Raw genomic sequence first — 18,322 nt, 5'->3', positions numbered from 1 at the left:
GGAGACAACTGGTTTGGCTTAGAAATCATCTTTTTTTTGCCCCCATAATGTTGCTGGGGACACGGTTTTGGCACATGAATAAGCGTTGGGATAAAATGTTCAGATACTACTTGAATCAGTAATGCAAGCAAAAATATTTTTCTCCAACTGTGGCCTGAGGTCTCTGCTTTAAATCACATTAATACAAAAGGTTCATAAGAACAAATGGTAATAAAATACTAATTAAGAAGACAATAATGAAATTTAGGCAAAATCATCAAAAGCTGGTTCTAGACCTACTTCCTCGAGAAGGACTGAAAACAAATTAACTAAGGACAAAGCTTGAAGATTTATTAAAAAATCATTAAATGCTAAAGTTGTGGTGAATTATATTAACCATGAGCTTTAACTACTGCTGTTGCCTAGATTGTTCTTCATGATTTAATACTCAGTCTTCCGCAGTGCACAGAGTTTACTGCAGAAAATAGGCCAATGGATGTCAACTGAGCTGCTTAAGCAGTAACGCTGTGGGAAACGGTGGGAATACTAGGTATGAACAGCTTCATATCTTATTAACTATCTATGAATTATCTGGTTTCCTTCAAAATATTCAGGAAGGAGTAAAAAAGTAAAAGCTACCTTCTCAGGTGCTTAAAAGAAAGGTTTGTAACTCTAAGCGTATGCACCTAGGTTTGAAAGTTCCCCAAAATCTTTAACTGCGTAACAAAGCAGAAGTAGTCTGAAAAATGTCCAGGAAAATTAATAGGTACAATACAGATTTTTTTACAATCTTCATAATGTCAAATTATGAATTTGATATTCATAAGATACATATTCAAATGTATCTCTTAGCACTACGTCAGTTATTAATCATCCAAATATCTTCATAATTAGAGGAATTTTCTGCAATGGAAATTGGCTTAGGAGATAAAGTATTACTGAGATATTAGGAGATAAAGATATACTGAATAAAAGTACCCCTTCATTCCCAGCCTTCCAAACAGTTTGCCTCTTTTCCTTGGTATCACTGAAGGGAACAAACTCCTGAAATTATCAGTGCCAGAGCAGTTAACCTGTTAATGTAACCAGTACTTGCTGTTGTCTCTTGCAAGGCTCCAAGGTATCCTCAAAGACTATTCATGTGACCTTCTACTACCAAGCTACTCCATTTGTGCTTCACCTGGTATCGAGAGGAGGTGGGCTGTGGTCAGCATCTGCCAGGGCTTGCCTGGTGGAGCTCCCTGTGCCTTTGTGGTCATCTTATCAGACATTCCCATGATGACCTATCCTTTAACCACATTTCACTCCTTTTCTTCCACCTGTGGCCATGCTTGGCTACCTATTTATGTCACCATCTGAGTAAACTGAAGTTTCGCTGGTGGAGTGGGTGAGAGGCAGAAAAGCAATGCATAACTGAGGGAAAAGCCTGGGATCTTTAAGACTGGAAGTCCAAGTCTGTTGAGGGGTGTCTGATTACAAATATTTTGTTTTGCTGGTGGAGTTTGAGTGTGGACATTTAGAATGGCATCCCCTGCTTCTGTTCTCCACCAACACGGTGAACTCAACATAGCTGGCTCTTGAGTTTGGGCAGAAATCTCTCTCGTTGAAGTTTCCAGTGTAGTCCATTTTTCAGGTCCAAATGTATTTTATATAAATATTTTGTCTTACACTTATTGGGAGAATCAATATTTATGAAATTATGCTGTTTCTCACAGAGACATGTATGTGTGTGTATATATATCTATAAATAAAGATAGGCATTGTATATACTCTGAACATCAATTTGAAAAAGAAAGGAAAAGAAGACAAGACAGCCCATGTCTAGAGACAGCAAGATAGCCATTTAAGCATTTGTGAAAAAATGTCAGAGCTTTCAATCTGCTGGCACTTTCTGTAGGTCTGCTTACCATCCTGACTCAACATACATTTTTGCAGGCTCCCTTTCTGTTACTCTAGATAGTCTGCACAACATTTTTCCTGGAATAGCAGCCCAAGGCAGAACAATGTAATTCAAATCTTCTGCGGCAATCAGATTATATTAACAGATCTTGTTAACTGGATGTCATGGAATGATGACACCATTGGGGTTTGAGGAATGAAGTGATGAGCGACTTACCAGTCTTTAGAGCAAATATTAGGTCATCAAACTCCTGCGATTCCTCATCAGCAACCAATGAGCTGGCATTAAACCCTCCAGAAGGGTGGAAAACATTGCCATTTTGTGGACTCTGCTTAAAGGCAGCACTAGCTTGACTAGTAGGCTGCAAGGATGCCCTCTCCCAGTCTGCAGGCACCTGCAACATTTAAAAAGACACAGAAATGCAGTAATCCTCAAAACAGTGACCTCAAACTACGAGCAGAGCTGAACTCAGGACCAAGAGATTTTGGAACCAGCTATTCTGTCACTTGTATGGTGAACCAGGTAGCTTTTTGGGGGTTTTAATAAATAAATGAATTAAATATATATATGGTAACTCAATTACAAGTCATTTAACCTTGTGTTTATTACGCTTGTCCGAGCTATCTCAAAAATTTGAAACAATATTGTTATTTCTGAATATTTGCCCCTGGTATGGAGAACTTTAAATTAAAGTTCCAGTTCACCCCTCTCTTACCTTTGCCTCTTTCTCTGCTGGACCCTGCTTCTCCCTTCTATAGCCACCAATCATTTCCATAAGATCTACAATCGGCAACCCACTGTTTCCCCTGTTTACTAATTCAATATTTTAAAGTAATTTGCCAGTCTCTCTTTGAAGGTTCTGGTGGTGGTATAGAGTCCTACAGTTTTGACACCAACTTAGCTAAAGTTCACTCGCTTTTAACGTGTTTAAGGTGGAGCTGCACAAAATAATCAGAATTTCAGTTCATGACAAAAGAGGTGGTTACAAAAATCTATCTCCTCCTTAAATGAAAAGACAAAATACTGAACTCTAAGAAAATATATTATAGGACAATAAGAATATATTTTCTTAGTTTATTGTTCATCCACTCTTTAAGAGCTCAGGAATGTAAAAGCCTCCTACACAGAGCTGAGAAGCTATGCCATCCACTAAACTGGGGACTCAGGCATCACCTTAAGTAAGATGCTGAGAAGTTGAGTAAATTTAGTGGTCTGCCAGGAGACAGCTAAGAAGCTTTAAAATACAGTCAAGCAGGTAGAGAAATGGGCAAAAGAGCTGCCAGGTAAGCAGCTTGGTTTTCACAAAAAATATTATTAGAACTGACATGTTCCCTTGAAATATTTCAATTCCATTAAATTGGTGTTTCCCCTGGGAAAAAATGTTTAGCTGGAAAGTTTTCAACTAGCTCTATCAACATGTACATGAACACAGCAGCAAAAGTCACCTTGCTTTACTACAGGCAGTGAAAAGTGATACTAGCAGCACTCCAGTTTCAGCAACAAAGAGACTGAAAATCATGTCCCTCAATTTTCTTTTATATTTCTTTTTTTTTTTCTTTTTTCTTGCCTCTTTTCTTTTTTCTTCTTTTTTCTTTTTCTTTTCTTTTCTTTTCTTTCTTTTTCCTGTCCTGTCCTGTCCTGTCCTGTCCTGTCCTGTCCTGTCCTCTCTTCTCTTCTCTTTTCTCTTCTCTTCTCTTCTCTTCTCTTCTCTTCTCTTCTCTTCTCTTCTCTTCTCTTCTCTTCTCTTCTCTTCTCTTCTCTTCTCTTCTCTTCTCTTCTCTTCTCTTCTCTTCTCTTCTCTCTTCTCTTTTTTCTTTTATTTCCTTTTCTTTTTGTTCTAATTTTATTCTAGTCTATTAAAATTTCCAGATATTTTTCACAGCATGACTTTGGAAAATTAAAGACTTAAAACTCACCTAAGACTTATAGTAAGCTGAAAGAATTAACTTGATATTTTGATTTCTCATGACCTACTTTTGACAACACTTCAACCAGTCTCTATAACAATGAAGACTCAAGTAGAAAATGGGAAATTCTCCAGATGGGATGTTGCCAGGGAATTGTAAGTTCCTAGAATGTCACCATAGCTAAAGATGACAATTTTTATCGTGAAAAAAAATAAAAATCCCCTCCTTCCCCAAAGCCAGCCTGTAATAATTAGCAACTCATTCCCATGTATTACACTTCAGTACTGCCACTTAAATCTCCAAGTATATTTTCAATACAAAAAAGAATGACTGGAGAGCACGGTTACCTCTTCCATAGCACTGATGAGGTTCTGAGTGGACTTGCTGATCTCTCCACCTGCAGCCGGTAGTCCACTGCCATGCGTGAAAAATGCCGATCCTGGAGTTGTATGCCCATTCATGTCTACGGTATAACTTGCTTTCACAGGACAGCAAAGTTGGTTGTGCAGGATAAAATATACCACAAAGACATAAAGACCCTGAAACCAAGAGAAGAAAAGAACATCAGCATGTGATGTATAGGGAGCTTAGATAGAGTGAACACAGTCATAGCAAGGTTCTATATGCTGTAGCTGATGCCACCCCTCAGCCCAGCATCCCTGCCTCAAAGGGCTGCAGTCTGTTTCCATGGAAGATACGAGATGACATCACTGCCCATCAGAGATCTGGAAGTTAAAAGTAAGTTCATATCCTGAGGGCTCCAGCTAAACACACGCACACAAACTCCCAACCCAATAGAGTCATTGAAAATTATTATTTGTTTGAACCCACATGACTGCAAAGCAAAGCCAAGATCCCAACAACAACAAAACCAACTTGAGTTCCAGAGTTGTCATAATAATAAAAATGTGGTTAAGGGCCACCTTTGCAATAGGATTTGCGGCTGGCCCCTAGCCACATTTCTTTCCTTACTGACCTGCTGGCTCTTTGCATTCTTGCCCCAGTTTCAATCTCGTGCGAACTGTACTGCTGCCGTCACAGATACCAAGTTGTAACTATAAATTATATTCTTCATGATATCCATTAATTCATCACTGTCTTTCATTTGTGATTACTACAAAGGCTCTGCTGTATTCCTCTGCAGTTCTTCTTTAAAACTTGCTAATTTTGACCTTTAGACTTAGCCAAGAAAAGAATTATAACCACGTCTTTTGTTTGCAAAGAAATCCAGTGATTGAACTTCTGAATATGAAATCTGGCTTTTGCTAATCCCTAAGTTGCACTAACAACCAGTGAAAATAATCCACTACAATTGATAAATCAACCAGTTCAATAATTGTTAAAGAAGGGGTTAACCAAAATAGCTCAAAAAGGAGACTTCTAGATTCTTCCCAATTGTTGTGATGCATTCACATTTGCATTGTTTTTTGTATTTCACATTGCCCTCTAGAGCCCTGAAACCAACTGTACTAATCAGAGCAATTTATTTGAAAGGTACCCATAGGCATGAAATTTATAAGGTTTATAAATAGTAAGGAGTTTCATGTAATTATATTTGGGAATTCCTAATGGAAGGAATTTTGAAAATACATGGAGACTGCAAATGCCCAAGATACAAGTTTATTTCCATCCCTATAAAACAGGCAGGAGCAGTTCATGATCCACAGATTCATAATTTCTAATGCCAAAACTATGTGAAAAAACAGTGTGGTCTAAAGCGACACACAACAGAAGTATAAATTCAACGGGATTCAACAGGATTTCAATTTCAGCTGGTCAAACACTGGAAATACCCTCAGACACCTTCTATGAAGCCATACAGCTCCCTGTGTGCATTATTTTTAACAGCAAACCAGCAAACAAAAGCGTTAACTATTTTGAGAAAAAAAAATTCCTGCTTTTCCAGATGATTGTTTTCTGTCACAAAGACCCAGAGCAGTTAACCGAGAGGAAATTTCTTTGTGATACATATAAGTAAATACACTCCAAAAAACTGTTGCAAACACATGTTGCACTTAAGAGACACTAAAAAGGAACCCAAATGTCCTTTCAGTCTGTAAACAAATCCAAGGACTCTGATACAGGTCAAGCATAATGGGACTGGCAAATGGATTTCTTTTAATTTAAGTTGAATGGATATGAAAAGGATAAAACAGCCCACAGAAGAAAAGATAACAGTGATGACACTGAATTCAGAGCAGCCTCTGGCATTTTGGTCTCTGAGGAGTTGCCACATAGTTGAACACACACATTTCAGGCAGTTTTGTACTTTTCAAGAAAACTCATTAGCTGAAAACGCTGCACAGCCCTGCCTTTCAGAATTGCGGGGACATAACACATTGGCGTGCAAAGCCCATGCTACATCACTCACCTGGGCACCCTGCGTGTGGACACTCATGCTTCTAAAACAAACAAACATGGAACAAAGTGCCACAATTGTCTTCTTAACTTAGCCTGGTGTCCTGATTTAACTCTCTGTGCATTTCAAACAGCTATTCCTGAGGAACTGTTGTTCCACCAGAACCACAGAAAGGCATTTTGACACCCAAAGCACCACTGCTGCCGCTCCTCCTTGCTGCCACCACTTCTGCTCCTGGCTGTCTTGCAGAGATGCAGACCCTTGTCCTGGTCAGCAGCAGCCAGCATCCCTGCCATGCATCGCCTCGTGGGGCACACCTGCTACAGCCCTCCTTTTATCCAGGCTGAGAAGGAACTTTAGGACATACCGTTCAGAGAACTCCCATGCATTGATGCAGGACAGCTCCTCTGGGTCCTTCCATAATGAGAAGACAGGCCCAGGGAGGCTATTTGACTGTCTAAGGAGAGGAGGCCGTGTTAAGGAGAACAAAACCGAAAACTGTGAGTTTTACTTCTCCCACTCTTGTAAAGTATTACAGCAATGCCTTACAAACAGCAGGTTATACTTAACAAAACCCAGTGCTCCTAAGTAGGATATATGCTTAGAAAGGAACTGTGCTGCCAGATAGAAGATTTCTTGCTCAGCTGGAAAAAGGATGGAACCCTCTGAGACCCATGCTCCCATTCAAATTTAAAGTCTCAAGAAGATACACTCGGTGGAGGTGAGTTCCTGTGTGCCACACTGTGGTTCTCTTTGAGATACCAATAGGGGTTTGTTGTCTTCTCACTGCCCTGTGTCTCTATAAGAAACCACTGCAACTGAATTTTGGGAAATCCAAACAAGGCAAATGGTCCTGTCCAAACAACACTGAGTTGCAATGATCATACACATGAAGATGCCATGGATCAGGTCGTATAGATCTGTGCTTATTTTTGCACCAGCAGCTACCAGGCAGTTTACGCTGAAAGAGCACGTGCAGGATGCAGGCACTTGGGCTGTTTCAGCGCAACCACAGCTTTCACAATTTCGGCGGGTCTTTTTCAAAAGCAGTGGTTTGAGAATTGAATTGTCCTTCATCACACTTTAGACACTCATTATGGTTTTTTTCACTTCAACTTTTAACACTGTAAAAAATGAAGTACTGTGAAAATAAGGCTTTTGGCATTGTAATATATTTTGCACTGTGTTTATCACATAAACAACTTTGGCCAAGTTGGTACCGCTTTACATTTGTTATGCACAGATGTTGACCTTGGCAACTGGACCAAGGATGAAACACGTAGTCGAGTTCAGCTGACAGGTCTACCAGACCTGCAGGACATTCAGAGAGAAAACTACACATTCCAAAGGAATCAAAAGAAGATAGGTCTGGGTATGGATATTAGTAACACAGGCAATGGCATCTCTGTTAAAAATGTGGTAAATATTAATTTTATATTCTTAAGAAGATTTAATTAAAAAAAAAAAAACCAAAAAACAAACACCAACCTAAGCCCAAACCCAAACCTTCAGCCTAGTACGAACGATCTCTGCTATTGCGTATAAATTTAGAGCCGTTCTCCTCAGCCCACAAGCATGTACAGGGAGGCCAAAAGAAACTATTTGGTCTCAGAGTGAAATGACCGACTGCTAATGCAAGAGCTTGACCTGGGCTCTATGGAAGCAGATTGAGCAACTAAGCTAAAGAACTAGGACTCTGGAGGATTTAACTGCAATACTACATAATTTCTGTGCACTGGTCCCACAGGGCTACTTACAAAATGTCTAAATCCATGTCACTTATGGCTACATTATGATAGCAGTATTAACACAACATCACACTAAGAGGGAAAAGTGTTGCTAACGCATTTGCCATGGAGGAAAGTAAGAACCACTGGAAGGAGACAACTGGTCTGTCCCAAAGGCACGAGCACAGGCAGGCAACTTGCAGTTCTCAGGCATGAAAAATGCAAAGGCTGATGGTTATTTTACTGATAAATGCTGTTGGAAGACAATTAAACTTTTGTTATTTCACCTCAGCAAGACAGTCTGTCCATCTGCTCCTTTGCACTTATAGGTCAGGGGAAAAAACACCTCAAAAAACCACAGCTACAACTGTCTGAAGGAGAGCTCGCATGCATAAGAGTCTATAGGGACTTTTCCCACCAGTGAGGCGGGAACAGCCTCAGTGCTTCTTGAGGTTACACTGGATACCTCTCCCATCTCCTTTCAAATTTGTTACGGATACCTGACCAACTGACTGCCTTCTGTGACTGATCCAGAGCACAAGGGCAGGGTGGTGGACCACACCTGCTTTGGGTTTTGCACAGCTTTCAGCACAGTGTCCCACAGCACCCTGGTACCCAAGTCAGGGCACAGTCACCTAGATGGGTAGAGCACTGGATGGGTAAGAGCTTGAGCAACTCCAGTGGAAGCCTACCAAGGTGGTCAGGGGCTCTTAGGACATGCCCTGTGAGGACAGGCTGAGGGGAATGGGCTTTTCAGCATGAAGAAGGCTCAGGGGGCAATTAAAAGCCATTAACTACTCCTAGTTTCCCCAATACACAAGCAGTGGTTACTGAGAAGACAGAGGGCCACGGCAGGAGAATGAGAGATACTGGTCCTAAGTTGAAATAGGGTAGGTTCTACCTGGATAGGAAGAAAACATATTTAATGTCAGGGTAATTAAGCACTGGAACAAGTGGCTGAGAGGCAATGTAGAAAATTCTTTATAGGAGGAGAAGGGAGGTTTCTCCTGGTACATGTTATAATTTCACGGAGGGTTTTGTGCATGCATGGGTGTGAGGGGAATTCTCACATACAACAGCTTGATTTATTTATTCTGTGGAGTGACAGATGCAGGAAGCTGGTAAATTAAGGACAGGCTTCTACATCTGTTGGTAAAAGGACAGAATACCTTTTACACTTCATAAAGTCCCATGGAAACCTGGAGGACTGATCCATACAAAGCCTTCAGTGACATTTGACACTCGTAGTCTCTCTCTCTCTCCCCTCTAATTCCGCATGCTGCAGCTCACGGTGTCTACATTTGGAAATCGGGATAATTGTGCTAATAGTAACGAGAAAGGATATAACAGACTGTAGGCCATCAGCAAACCTCTTCACCACCTTTTTACACACTGAGAGAAAACCAAGATGCTTACTGTATCCCAGAATTTTAAAGTGTTCTCATAAGATAAAAGTACTCTTATTGCTCTAATAAGCACAAACACACCAAAGCATTAAAATTAAACAAAAACCCCTAACAAAAGAAAAAAAACAAAACCCCAACCCCAAAAAAGAACACCACCACCCCCAAACTAATACACATCATACTTCTCACACAAGTATTTTCATCCATGCCTGAGACACCTACCCTGAAACTGCAAAAATTGTTTTTCCAAGGAGAAGTGGATTCAGATAATGTCATCTATTTTTTTGGTTTGAACCTACCATTTAGAGGAATGGTATTTCTATTTACAACACTAAAGTATCTTTGCAGGACTTTTCGTAAAGAAATATAATTTGAACCCTTCATCTGAACAGTTCCTCAACCTGTTTCAGGGTATATATCAGCACTAACAAAAATTCAGTGCACCCTACAGAGCTGCTCCTTGCATTCCTATTTTAATTTGGAAAAATTTAATTGATAACTATCATCATGTGACTGTATCACTAATCATATGACTATATCACTAAAAATTTTTTTTTTCAAAAGAGAACATTTTAAGTGAAACCAGGGCTTGTGAAGGAAGCGGGCATCTTGTGTTAGACCCCAGACTGGATTGTCCTGATCCTCAGATCACCGTGGCTACACCATCACTATTATTTTTAAGTTACACATTTACTGGTGCCATGCAGTAAAAAAAAAAACCAAGAAATCACGCAAGCAGGTGTGTCTGCCAACAGAGGACTTGTCTTTACCCAGACCAGCTCCTGCGACTCGCTGTCTGCAGTCACTGTAGAGGAATTTCCACGTGCTGCTTTATGCTTTGGTTAGTTTCACTTTAGTTTTTTTTAATCTTATCAGGGTGAGATTTAATCTTATTCTCTGTCTGCACTAATTTACTCTTGGCAACCAGTCCTAGAAAGTCCTTTGTTTGTCAGTTGAACGGCCAGGTTGTCCCTACCGGGCGGCTGCTGATGGCCACGGGTGCTGCTGTCACTGCTGGTGGCCACCTCAGGGCTGGTGCTTGTGCACCTCCATGCCTCAGCTGATCCTTGTGAGCTTCCCCGGGGATTCCACTGATTTACTGGGAGCTTTTGCATTGCTGACTTCTCTTTTCTCACACAGTTTTCCACCCTGGCCAGTCAAAGCCTGCTGTGGATTAAGGCTGATTTACATGACAAGTGCCTGCTGCTTTGGGGAAAATTATTGGTCTGATTAATTCAGATAATTTGCGTGTTTCACCATGTCCAAGCAGCTAGCATCTACACAGCAAAAAATGACTCACAACGTTAAAGGAATCGTACTCAGGAAATTACAATCAGGGCCATTGTACAATGCATGATATATATTTGATATTCTTGTCTTTCCTAATAATTTTTGGAGGAAAATTTATTATTTTGGAGGAAAAATTCAGCCATGGAACTGAATGTTCATATGCAGAATAGGATTAATAATGCTAACCAAGTGACACACATAAAACATAAATAATTCTCTATTTCCTTCTGCAGGTTTCCTTGTTTTCAGAGATAATTACGATAAACTGCAGGCACAGCATTTTTGTGCACATCTAGATATAAAAAAAAGCAGACTTCAATGTACATTTTATTTTTCCATATCTTCCTCAACCATATTTGTCTTTGAGAACAGCTTGAAGTTCTTTTATTGGTGTCATCATGACAGAAGTATCAACTTAGTCACATGACACTACATCCTAAGCCATCGCTTAACATCTCCCACTCATAGCTCTCCATAAATATTAACCTTTGAAATGTAAATCAGATCCTTCTGCTTAAACCTAACTCTTTTTCACAGCACTCGAAGTGGCTGTGGTAAAAGCCATGTCCTTAGCAGTGCAACCCTGCCAACTGGTGATTACACCCAATAAGCCGACTTTGGACCTGCCCTGTATCAGCAAGAGTTTGACTGTTCATTTGCCGTTAAGCACCGGTTTTGATGAAGCTGTTATAATTCTTATAAATCACGTAATTTCTCTTGTCACAGTTTCTACTCTGAACATTTATCACTCATCCGCACTTTGCTTCCTGATGTGTTTACTCTCCATTTCGCTCTGTAGGAAAAGATCTGTGTCACTTACAGCTGAAGTTCTAAAAATTCACATCAAGAGCAAAAGTCAACAATACATGTAACTGAGGACTGCAAAACTCATGGCATCTTGGTAGGCAACATTGTAAGACCACTTGTTGAACCAACCAGCTGCCACCACATACACATGTTTGCCCAGAAGCCACCACAGAAAATGGAATGAAGAGAAGCAATCATTCATATATCATTAAATTAAGAATGTATTTGCAGTTTTGCACTAAGGTATAGTTATTTTGAGGGCTTTCTTTTCTTGTAAAGTTGTAAATCCACAGATAAACAGGTTATGGGTATATTTTGCAATAATGTTAAAAATACTGTGCTTTCAGCATTATGAATACATTTTTCTAATATTAACGTAACACTTGAAACTCAGTCTAAAATGCCAAGTTTCTCTTTATGCAGAGCCTCAGCCATGCCAAGACCAAGCTGAATCTTGCAGTTTCTACCCAAAGCCAAATCCATAAATTCCTTTCTGGCAAACTGCGCTCAGCTCAGATTTAGTCTAAACTTGGCTCAGATTTACCTGAAAGGTTCACAAACTTTGGCAAATCTTTAAAAAGCAGATTTGCTTGGATACTCAGGATTCACTATAAATATTTTGCATAGCTCTCAGCACACTTGCAGCTACTCCCACACAACAGCCATTTGTACCTCTGATTTCAGCCCTGCAAGTGGTGGAAAAGGTTCTGGGTTTTCTTTGTTGCTGTTTGTTTGAAGAGGACAGATTCAAATTTTAAAAGGGAGGTGCTCAGCTTGAAGACACACTGAAAATACAGATGCTTAGCCAAATTTCCCAGATGTGCAGATTGGGCTACAGTAAGATTCTGTTACTTCCTTCCAGCTATCCCAGAAATACCAAGAAAGCACTAATTTTGTATTTCAGCTTAGCTGAGGAAGAAACAAACGCTGAGTCAAAGTCGAAAGGTACAAGCAGTGGGATAGGCGTGATCTGTGGAGGGCAAACATGGGAGAGCCAGCATGCAGAAGAAGTTTGCAATTTACCTCCGCAGTTCTGGCCGCAGTCCCTCGTTACAGAGCACTGGGAGGTTCAGCAAATCACACCAGCCACAGGTGGCTGCCAGAGGCTGAGACCAGCCAAGAGCAGACAAAGCAGACTAGCACCCCACTGTTCCCTGGATCTGCCCTACTTCTCAGCCCACGGCTTTTTCCCCTGCCTCTGCCTTTTTTATTTTTCTCTGCTGCACAGGCAACAGGAATCAGGGAGAGCATCCCTTGAGGTCCTCTCTGCATTACATTCTTCTCGGGCTTTGTCCTATGTGCAGGACCACTCTGTTAGCAGAAAGGAGGCAGATCACATACCAGGGAAAAACAGACTACTTGTCCACTGATGAACCTTACACTAAAAAACAAAAAAACCCAGAAAGATCCAAAGCTGTGAGGTTATTTCCCACCTATTTTTCAACTGCATCGACTATAAGGACCCAGAGATATTGGAGGTCATGAACTTGCACGTATGCTTTAGAAAATTCTGCACCCATTTACTCTCATGCTTGGTTTTCCATTCACAGTGCTACATTTCAGCTCACACCTTACAATCTTACAAAACCTACTACAGTTTTCATTTCTTCCTCAAACAGACAAGAAATGGCAGATGAAAAAGCCTTTGTCACTTCTGTCCCTAGGTCAAGAGATGTCCCGATTAGCAGTATTAGAGCAGTTAATTCTCTAGTTATAGCTCAAAAAGAGCTGAAAGCTATCACAGGAAAGCAATACCTAAATGGTAAGCTAGCAATTGAAGAAACCACATTTGGGGACCATACAAACTAGCATTACTGAATACAGGTCAATCTTGCCCATAAAAAAGTCAAAGAAAGTGCTGTTTTTGCAGGACATTAATGTGGGGTTTTGTTTGGTTGTTGCTTTTTAGGTTTTGTTTTGGATTTTTCTGTTGTTGTTGGTAAAGCAGTAATATCTACTCGTGTATATTAATGGCAAATACACAGAGTTAAAAGAAACAGGAAACATAGCTTTAATAGACAGGAAGAGTCAAAAGAGAGAAGCTAACTTGGTATGTATTGCTGAACTTTTGCTTGCTATTATAGAAAATCTCAGAATGAAGACTTAAGTAAAGGCTAGGAGTTACTGTTATAACAACAGTTTTTTCCCTTTAATTGATTCTTTCAGTGTCAGTGTTTCCTATGCCTACAGCTCTCTCTTTCTCTCTCTCTTTTTTTGTTACTCTGTGATAGCTGACTGAGAAATTGGACAGACCATTCATTTAGCAGCGTTTTGCTGCAGTGCCATAAAAGAGCAAACCCATAACTGACTGGTGCAGCTCCAGAAGCCGTAAACGCAAGAAACCTTCAAAAAAATCTGGGTGGGAGAGAACCCAAGGGTTGTGGATTATTTGATCTATTATTTTGCATACCTGCTGCTTGGGTGTTTTAGGGCAAGACCAGTGGCAATAAGGTGTCTGTATACTGTATACTCCGGTTCGCTGGCTGTTGGGAAGACCTTTTTGGGATGCTGCAGCCAGCCAGAGAGCTATAGCAACAGAGTACTGTAAGGAACCAAATGAAGTCTCACCATCTTCATCCTCCCCTAGTTAAATCTGACCCCAGAAATTTCATTACCCTCTTATCAGCCCATCTCTTCTGCTAATTTCTGCAAAGAGCCAAATGCCTCTATGAACACCAGAACATACACTGTCTGCCATAAAAATGACTTTTTATGCTTTGTATGTCCAGAATAAGTGTAAGGTACTACAAGAAGTAGTTATTTTTGCCAGAGAGCTCTGCTTGTCTCAGAAGTAGAGGTTTTGTTTAGCAGGCTTTGCTACTAAATGATGTTTAGAGGAACCGGCCTGCACTCTATGCTCCTACTCTTCTGGATTTTAATGAAAATTACTGCAGATATTCCCTGCCTTTCTGCAGCTTCAGAGACAGCAGAAGGCAAGTCTTATTTATAAAGCAGGAAGTTAACGCTGTTTTCGTTAGGGTTGCTCCGCAAAAAAAGGGAAACGTGGGCAAAAATGAGGACAAGGACTAGACGTCCTTCCATATCTGACAAGTAGGTGAACAAGAGTAGGAGGGGGTATAATAATATATTTGGCTCTGTCATTGAAATCATTCACTTCCTGGCTTGAGATAATGAGCTGATTTTCCTTCCCCCACCCTTGCCCCCAGTCTGTGCTAGAAGAGAAAGCTCTGGATGAATAAAAAGTACCTCAAGAGTTAATGAGATGTCTTTTCATAGGGACCGTTACTCAAAGTAAAATTAAAACCAAACTCACCTTAAATATGGATATGATGTCAGCCTTGTATTAGAAACTCTTGTTTTGAGGCTTTTTCTAACAATGGCAGCTCTAAAGCTTTCTAGAATTTGGATTCGTGGGTTACAACTTCTTGTTTTCTAATGGAAAAATTATTGGCACAAAAATTGACACCAGGGCTTTCTAAGTAGAGTCAGACAGAAATACCACTACTAAGATGTGAACAAATGAGGAGGGGAAAAAAAAAAAAAAAAAAAGGACATTTTCAGAAAACATAAAGGGCATGAAATGAACATTGAGGCAATTCCATCAGCAGACTGTAAACAGGGACCACTCTGTACTCCTGAGACAAGAACAACACTTGGAAGACTAATGGGCCTGTAGTATCTATTTATTTCCCTGTGATTCTGCATATAAAACCCCAAGCTGTACTGTACATCAAGGCATACCAGTGTAATACCAAAGGAAATATATATATATAAACAAGCATTTCAAAACAAAGCAATCGGGACATTTGATTTCCATCCCTTGGTATATTTATTGAACTTTGCAGGAATGCAGCTCTACCCATCGTCAGGAACAGACAGCGATCAAACTGTTGGTTCTTCTCGTCCTTGGAAAACAAGAAGCTCCTTTCCCTCTTGGAAATTCTCTCTAATGGATTAATGTCAGAAGTGACCTAAGATATGACTGCAACACTAAACAGAAGGATTTGGATATGACCTGCTCTGTGACCCATTCCTGCTATCTGTGAAGCATTTCCTAAGAGGAAAAAATGATAGGAGCTGTCGAAGGATGGACTTTCACATATTTTTCAAAGCAGTCAGCTTCTCAGCTGTTGTTTTGGTTTTTATTTTAACATAGTTTTTCCTATTACTTAGCATGGAATATATGTTCTTTTGAGGTCTCCTCTTTGTGTGAGGGCTGCAGATCTCTGTCTATTCTTTTCTAGCACCCTTATATGGCAATAACTGCTGGCTCTGCAGTGTCATGTTTTCTCATTGCAAAACCACCCGAAGTGTTTGACAGAGCTGTCTTGGCTGCACAGTGAAGCCCAATGTAAAGCAAACACAGAGAGCTGCCAGCTCCAGAACTGCATGGTAGGTCAAGAAGAAAGTACATGATGGGAAGAAGCCCTTTGCTATCTGTCTTCTTAAATTTTATTTTATTCTAGTGCATTTTGACTTTTCTTCCTTTGCACTTTCCCATGCCCCGTTGCAGCAGAGCACCAGTTCTGCCATTACCCCTCCTCTGCTTAGTGCTGGGAGCAGACCACTAGCCCTGTTCCTCCCTGCCTGCACAAGGCCAGTACGTGGAGGGTGGCTCCACCAACCTGGAGGTACTGACAGATCAGAGCAGGTCACGAACACAGACCTAACCAGGCTTCCACCTCCAGACAGTGCATGTTCGTGTGCTTGTAATGGCATTTTGGCTCTTTGCAGAAGTTAGCAGAAGAGATGGGCTAATAAGAGGGTAATGAAAAGCCTGACGAGAGGTAAATGCAACCTCCTGAGGGAACTAGTAGGAAATTCTGAAGTGAGACAGGGAAACTTTCCCAGGCAGGTGGATTTTGAAGCAATTTTACATTAACCAGGTCAAACACAAAGCCTGTAAACCCCAGCTATATAGGCAAGTACTGGAAGTCTCATAGCCTGGTATGGCAGTGCTGTTTCACATAATTAATAATTATAAAAATTCATATAATTTAATGAATATAGAAGTCCACAGGGTGATGTTCACCATCCCATTCCAGCAAGGACAGTGGAAATGGCAACAACCTGAGAGTGCTTCTTTCTTTGCTCCTACGTCAGGCATGGTGACTCCACCCCCACCACCACCATCACCACTATCGCCACCACCACCGCCACCATTACCGCTACCACCACCGGGACAGTGGTTCTTGCTACAGGTTCACTTGGAAAATTTCAATTTAATGTAATACAAGGACACTCCTAAAACTGGCCAGGCCAGTTCAGTTTCTCCAAGTGCTCTCAGTGGAAAACCCTGCTGCTCATCTCCACAGACCTATCTTCTGCCTCACTGTCACTCCATGCTGTTCCTTAGGAGTCTTTCAAAGATACAAACAGCCTGTGAGGGTTTTGTCAAAGAAGTTTCTGCATTGTCTGAGATAAGACAAGTATTTTCTGAGCAACAGAAATACATATTAACTTGTGTTTACCCATAGCTAGCTATAACTGTATAGTTATATAACTATAAATGTAATTTAATATAGATAAACTAGGCACAGGCACAATTGTTCTCTGAACTCAGTCAGCAAGTAACCTTTACTTTTTAAGTTTTAAGATACAGATGAACTTCCAGCTCAGGTGTTAGATAACTCTGCTCCACATCGACCTACCTCCTGAGTTCAGAAACAGAGCTCCTTAAAGCATATGCGTTCAGTTACCTGTAATTGTGCTCAGAGACTTAGGTTAAGCTTCATGTGTAATGAATTACTGGATGTAAAATTAGATGTAAAATTACATTACCTGATGTAAAATTTGTGGCAAAGATGATAATACAGGGGGGGTTCCCCCTCCATTAAAAAATATAAACACACAATAAAGATCTTACGTACCAATATGAATTAAGGCAACACAGTACATTTATTTTGTGTCATACTTTAGTTATATGTTGCCTTTACTGCAGAAATGGAATGCATGGAGACTAAATGGAATTTCTTAATTTGAAAGGAATCTAGCAGGAAAATGAAAAAAAAAAATAAATAGCAGCAGTAGCAACCTTTCCAAACTTTGCTGAAAGTGGCAGAAAATGAGCTGGAGATTATGATTTGATCTCACATAGGGGCATCACACATACACCACTTCAACTTCAGTACGCAAAGAAAATGCTACAATGAAAACAAGTACAAGCATAAAAGGAAGACAAGTTGCCAGTCAAATAAACATAAAATGGTCAGTAATACACTGGGCTATGCAAGAAGTCGTATACATATGACATATACGTGACATGACATATACAGTGTCATCCAAGCAAGGCATTTTTATGCTTGGCAAATGGACTTTTAGCAGGTATAATAATTAATTACTATTAATTCTAAGATAATTGGCAGAATCTGTCCCAAGATTCTGTTTATGTGTAGTTTCTAAAGGGTCGATAAAACATTAATATATGGTACAGACATGATTACTGCAGTTTGCAGATCGTAGTAAGTCCATTATTTGTGGCATGGCTGATGTGATAATTATAGTCCATCCTGTTGGACATTAACAGCCTCTGTGCAACAAAGCACTTACCAAAGTGCCTGCTATTTTAGTTAATCATACGTAGGAAAGTGAAGTTTTAATACAAAACAAAGTTCAATATAAAACGTGACCCAGCCAAACGGCCAGTCCAAGGGCCTGTAAGGAAGAAAGAGGTTACCTAGAGCCATCATCCAACGTGTGGATGGAGGAGCTGGGCCAGCAGCCACGTTAGCAGGGTGAGCAGCGCTGAGCCCAGGATTGGGAGCTTTCCCCCTCAGCCCTGTGCTTCCTGGCTCTGCATCTCTGTTGACACTGTTATGTTACTCTTGGCCCCAAAGCAGATGAGCTTTACGTCCTTGTAGGATTATCTGTGTCATACATCAGATGCATTTCAAATGGCAACCCAAAAATCCCAGACTCGCACTTGAAGGATGCACTGATATTTCTTTTTTGTTAAAGAAAGTTGATATCCTTACACCTTTTTCAGT

At 40.4% G+C, this 18,322-nt stretch overlaps 1 protein-coding gene across 1 annotated transcript in view; it reads right to left on the bottom strand.

The window, feature by feature from the left end:
- ADGRV1 (adhesion G protein-coupled receptor V1) overlaps positions 1–18,322 on the bottom strand; it is a 290,872-nt gene that overhangs the window by 6,969 nt on the left and 265,581 nt on the right. The window contains 2 exon segments of the mRNA XM_037372734.1: positions 2,096–2,273; positions 4,134–4,325. Coding sequence (XP_037228631.1) covers positions 2,096–2,273; positions 4,134–4,325 — 370 coding nt within the window.

The sequence above is a fragment of the Falco rusticolus genome, chromosome Z (genome assembly GCF_015220075.1).
Source record: "Falco rusticolus isolate bFalRus1 chromosome Z, bFalRus1.pri, whole genome shotgun sequence".
In the NCBI taxonomy this organism is placed as follows: domain Eukaryota; kingdom Metazoa; phylum Chordata; class Aves; order Falconiformes; family Falconidae; genus Falco; species Falco rusticolus.
Note: the sequence above shows the minus strand (reverse complement) of the source record. Positions and strands in the feature narration are given on the sequence as shown.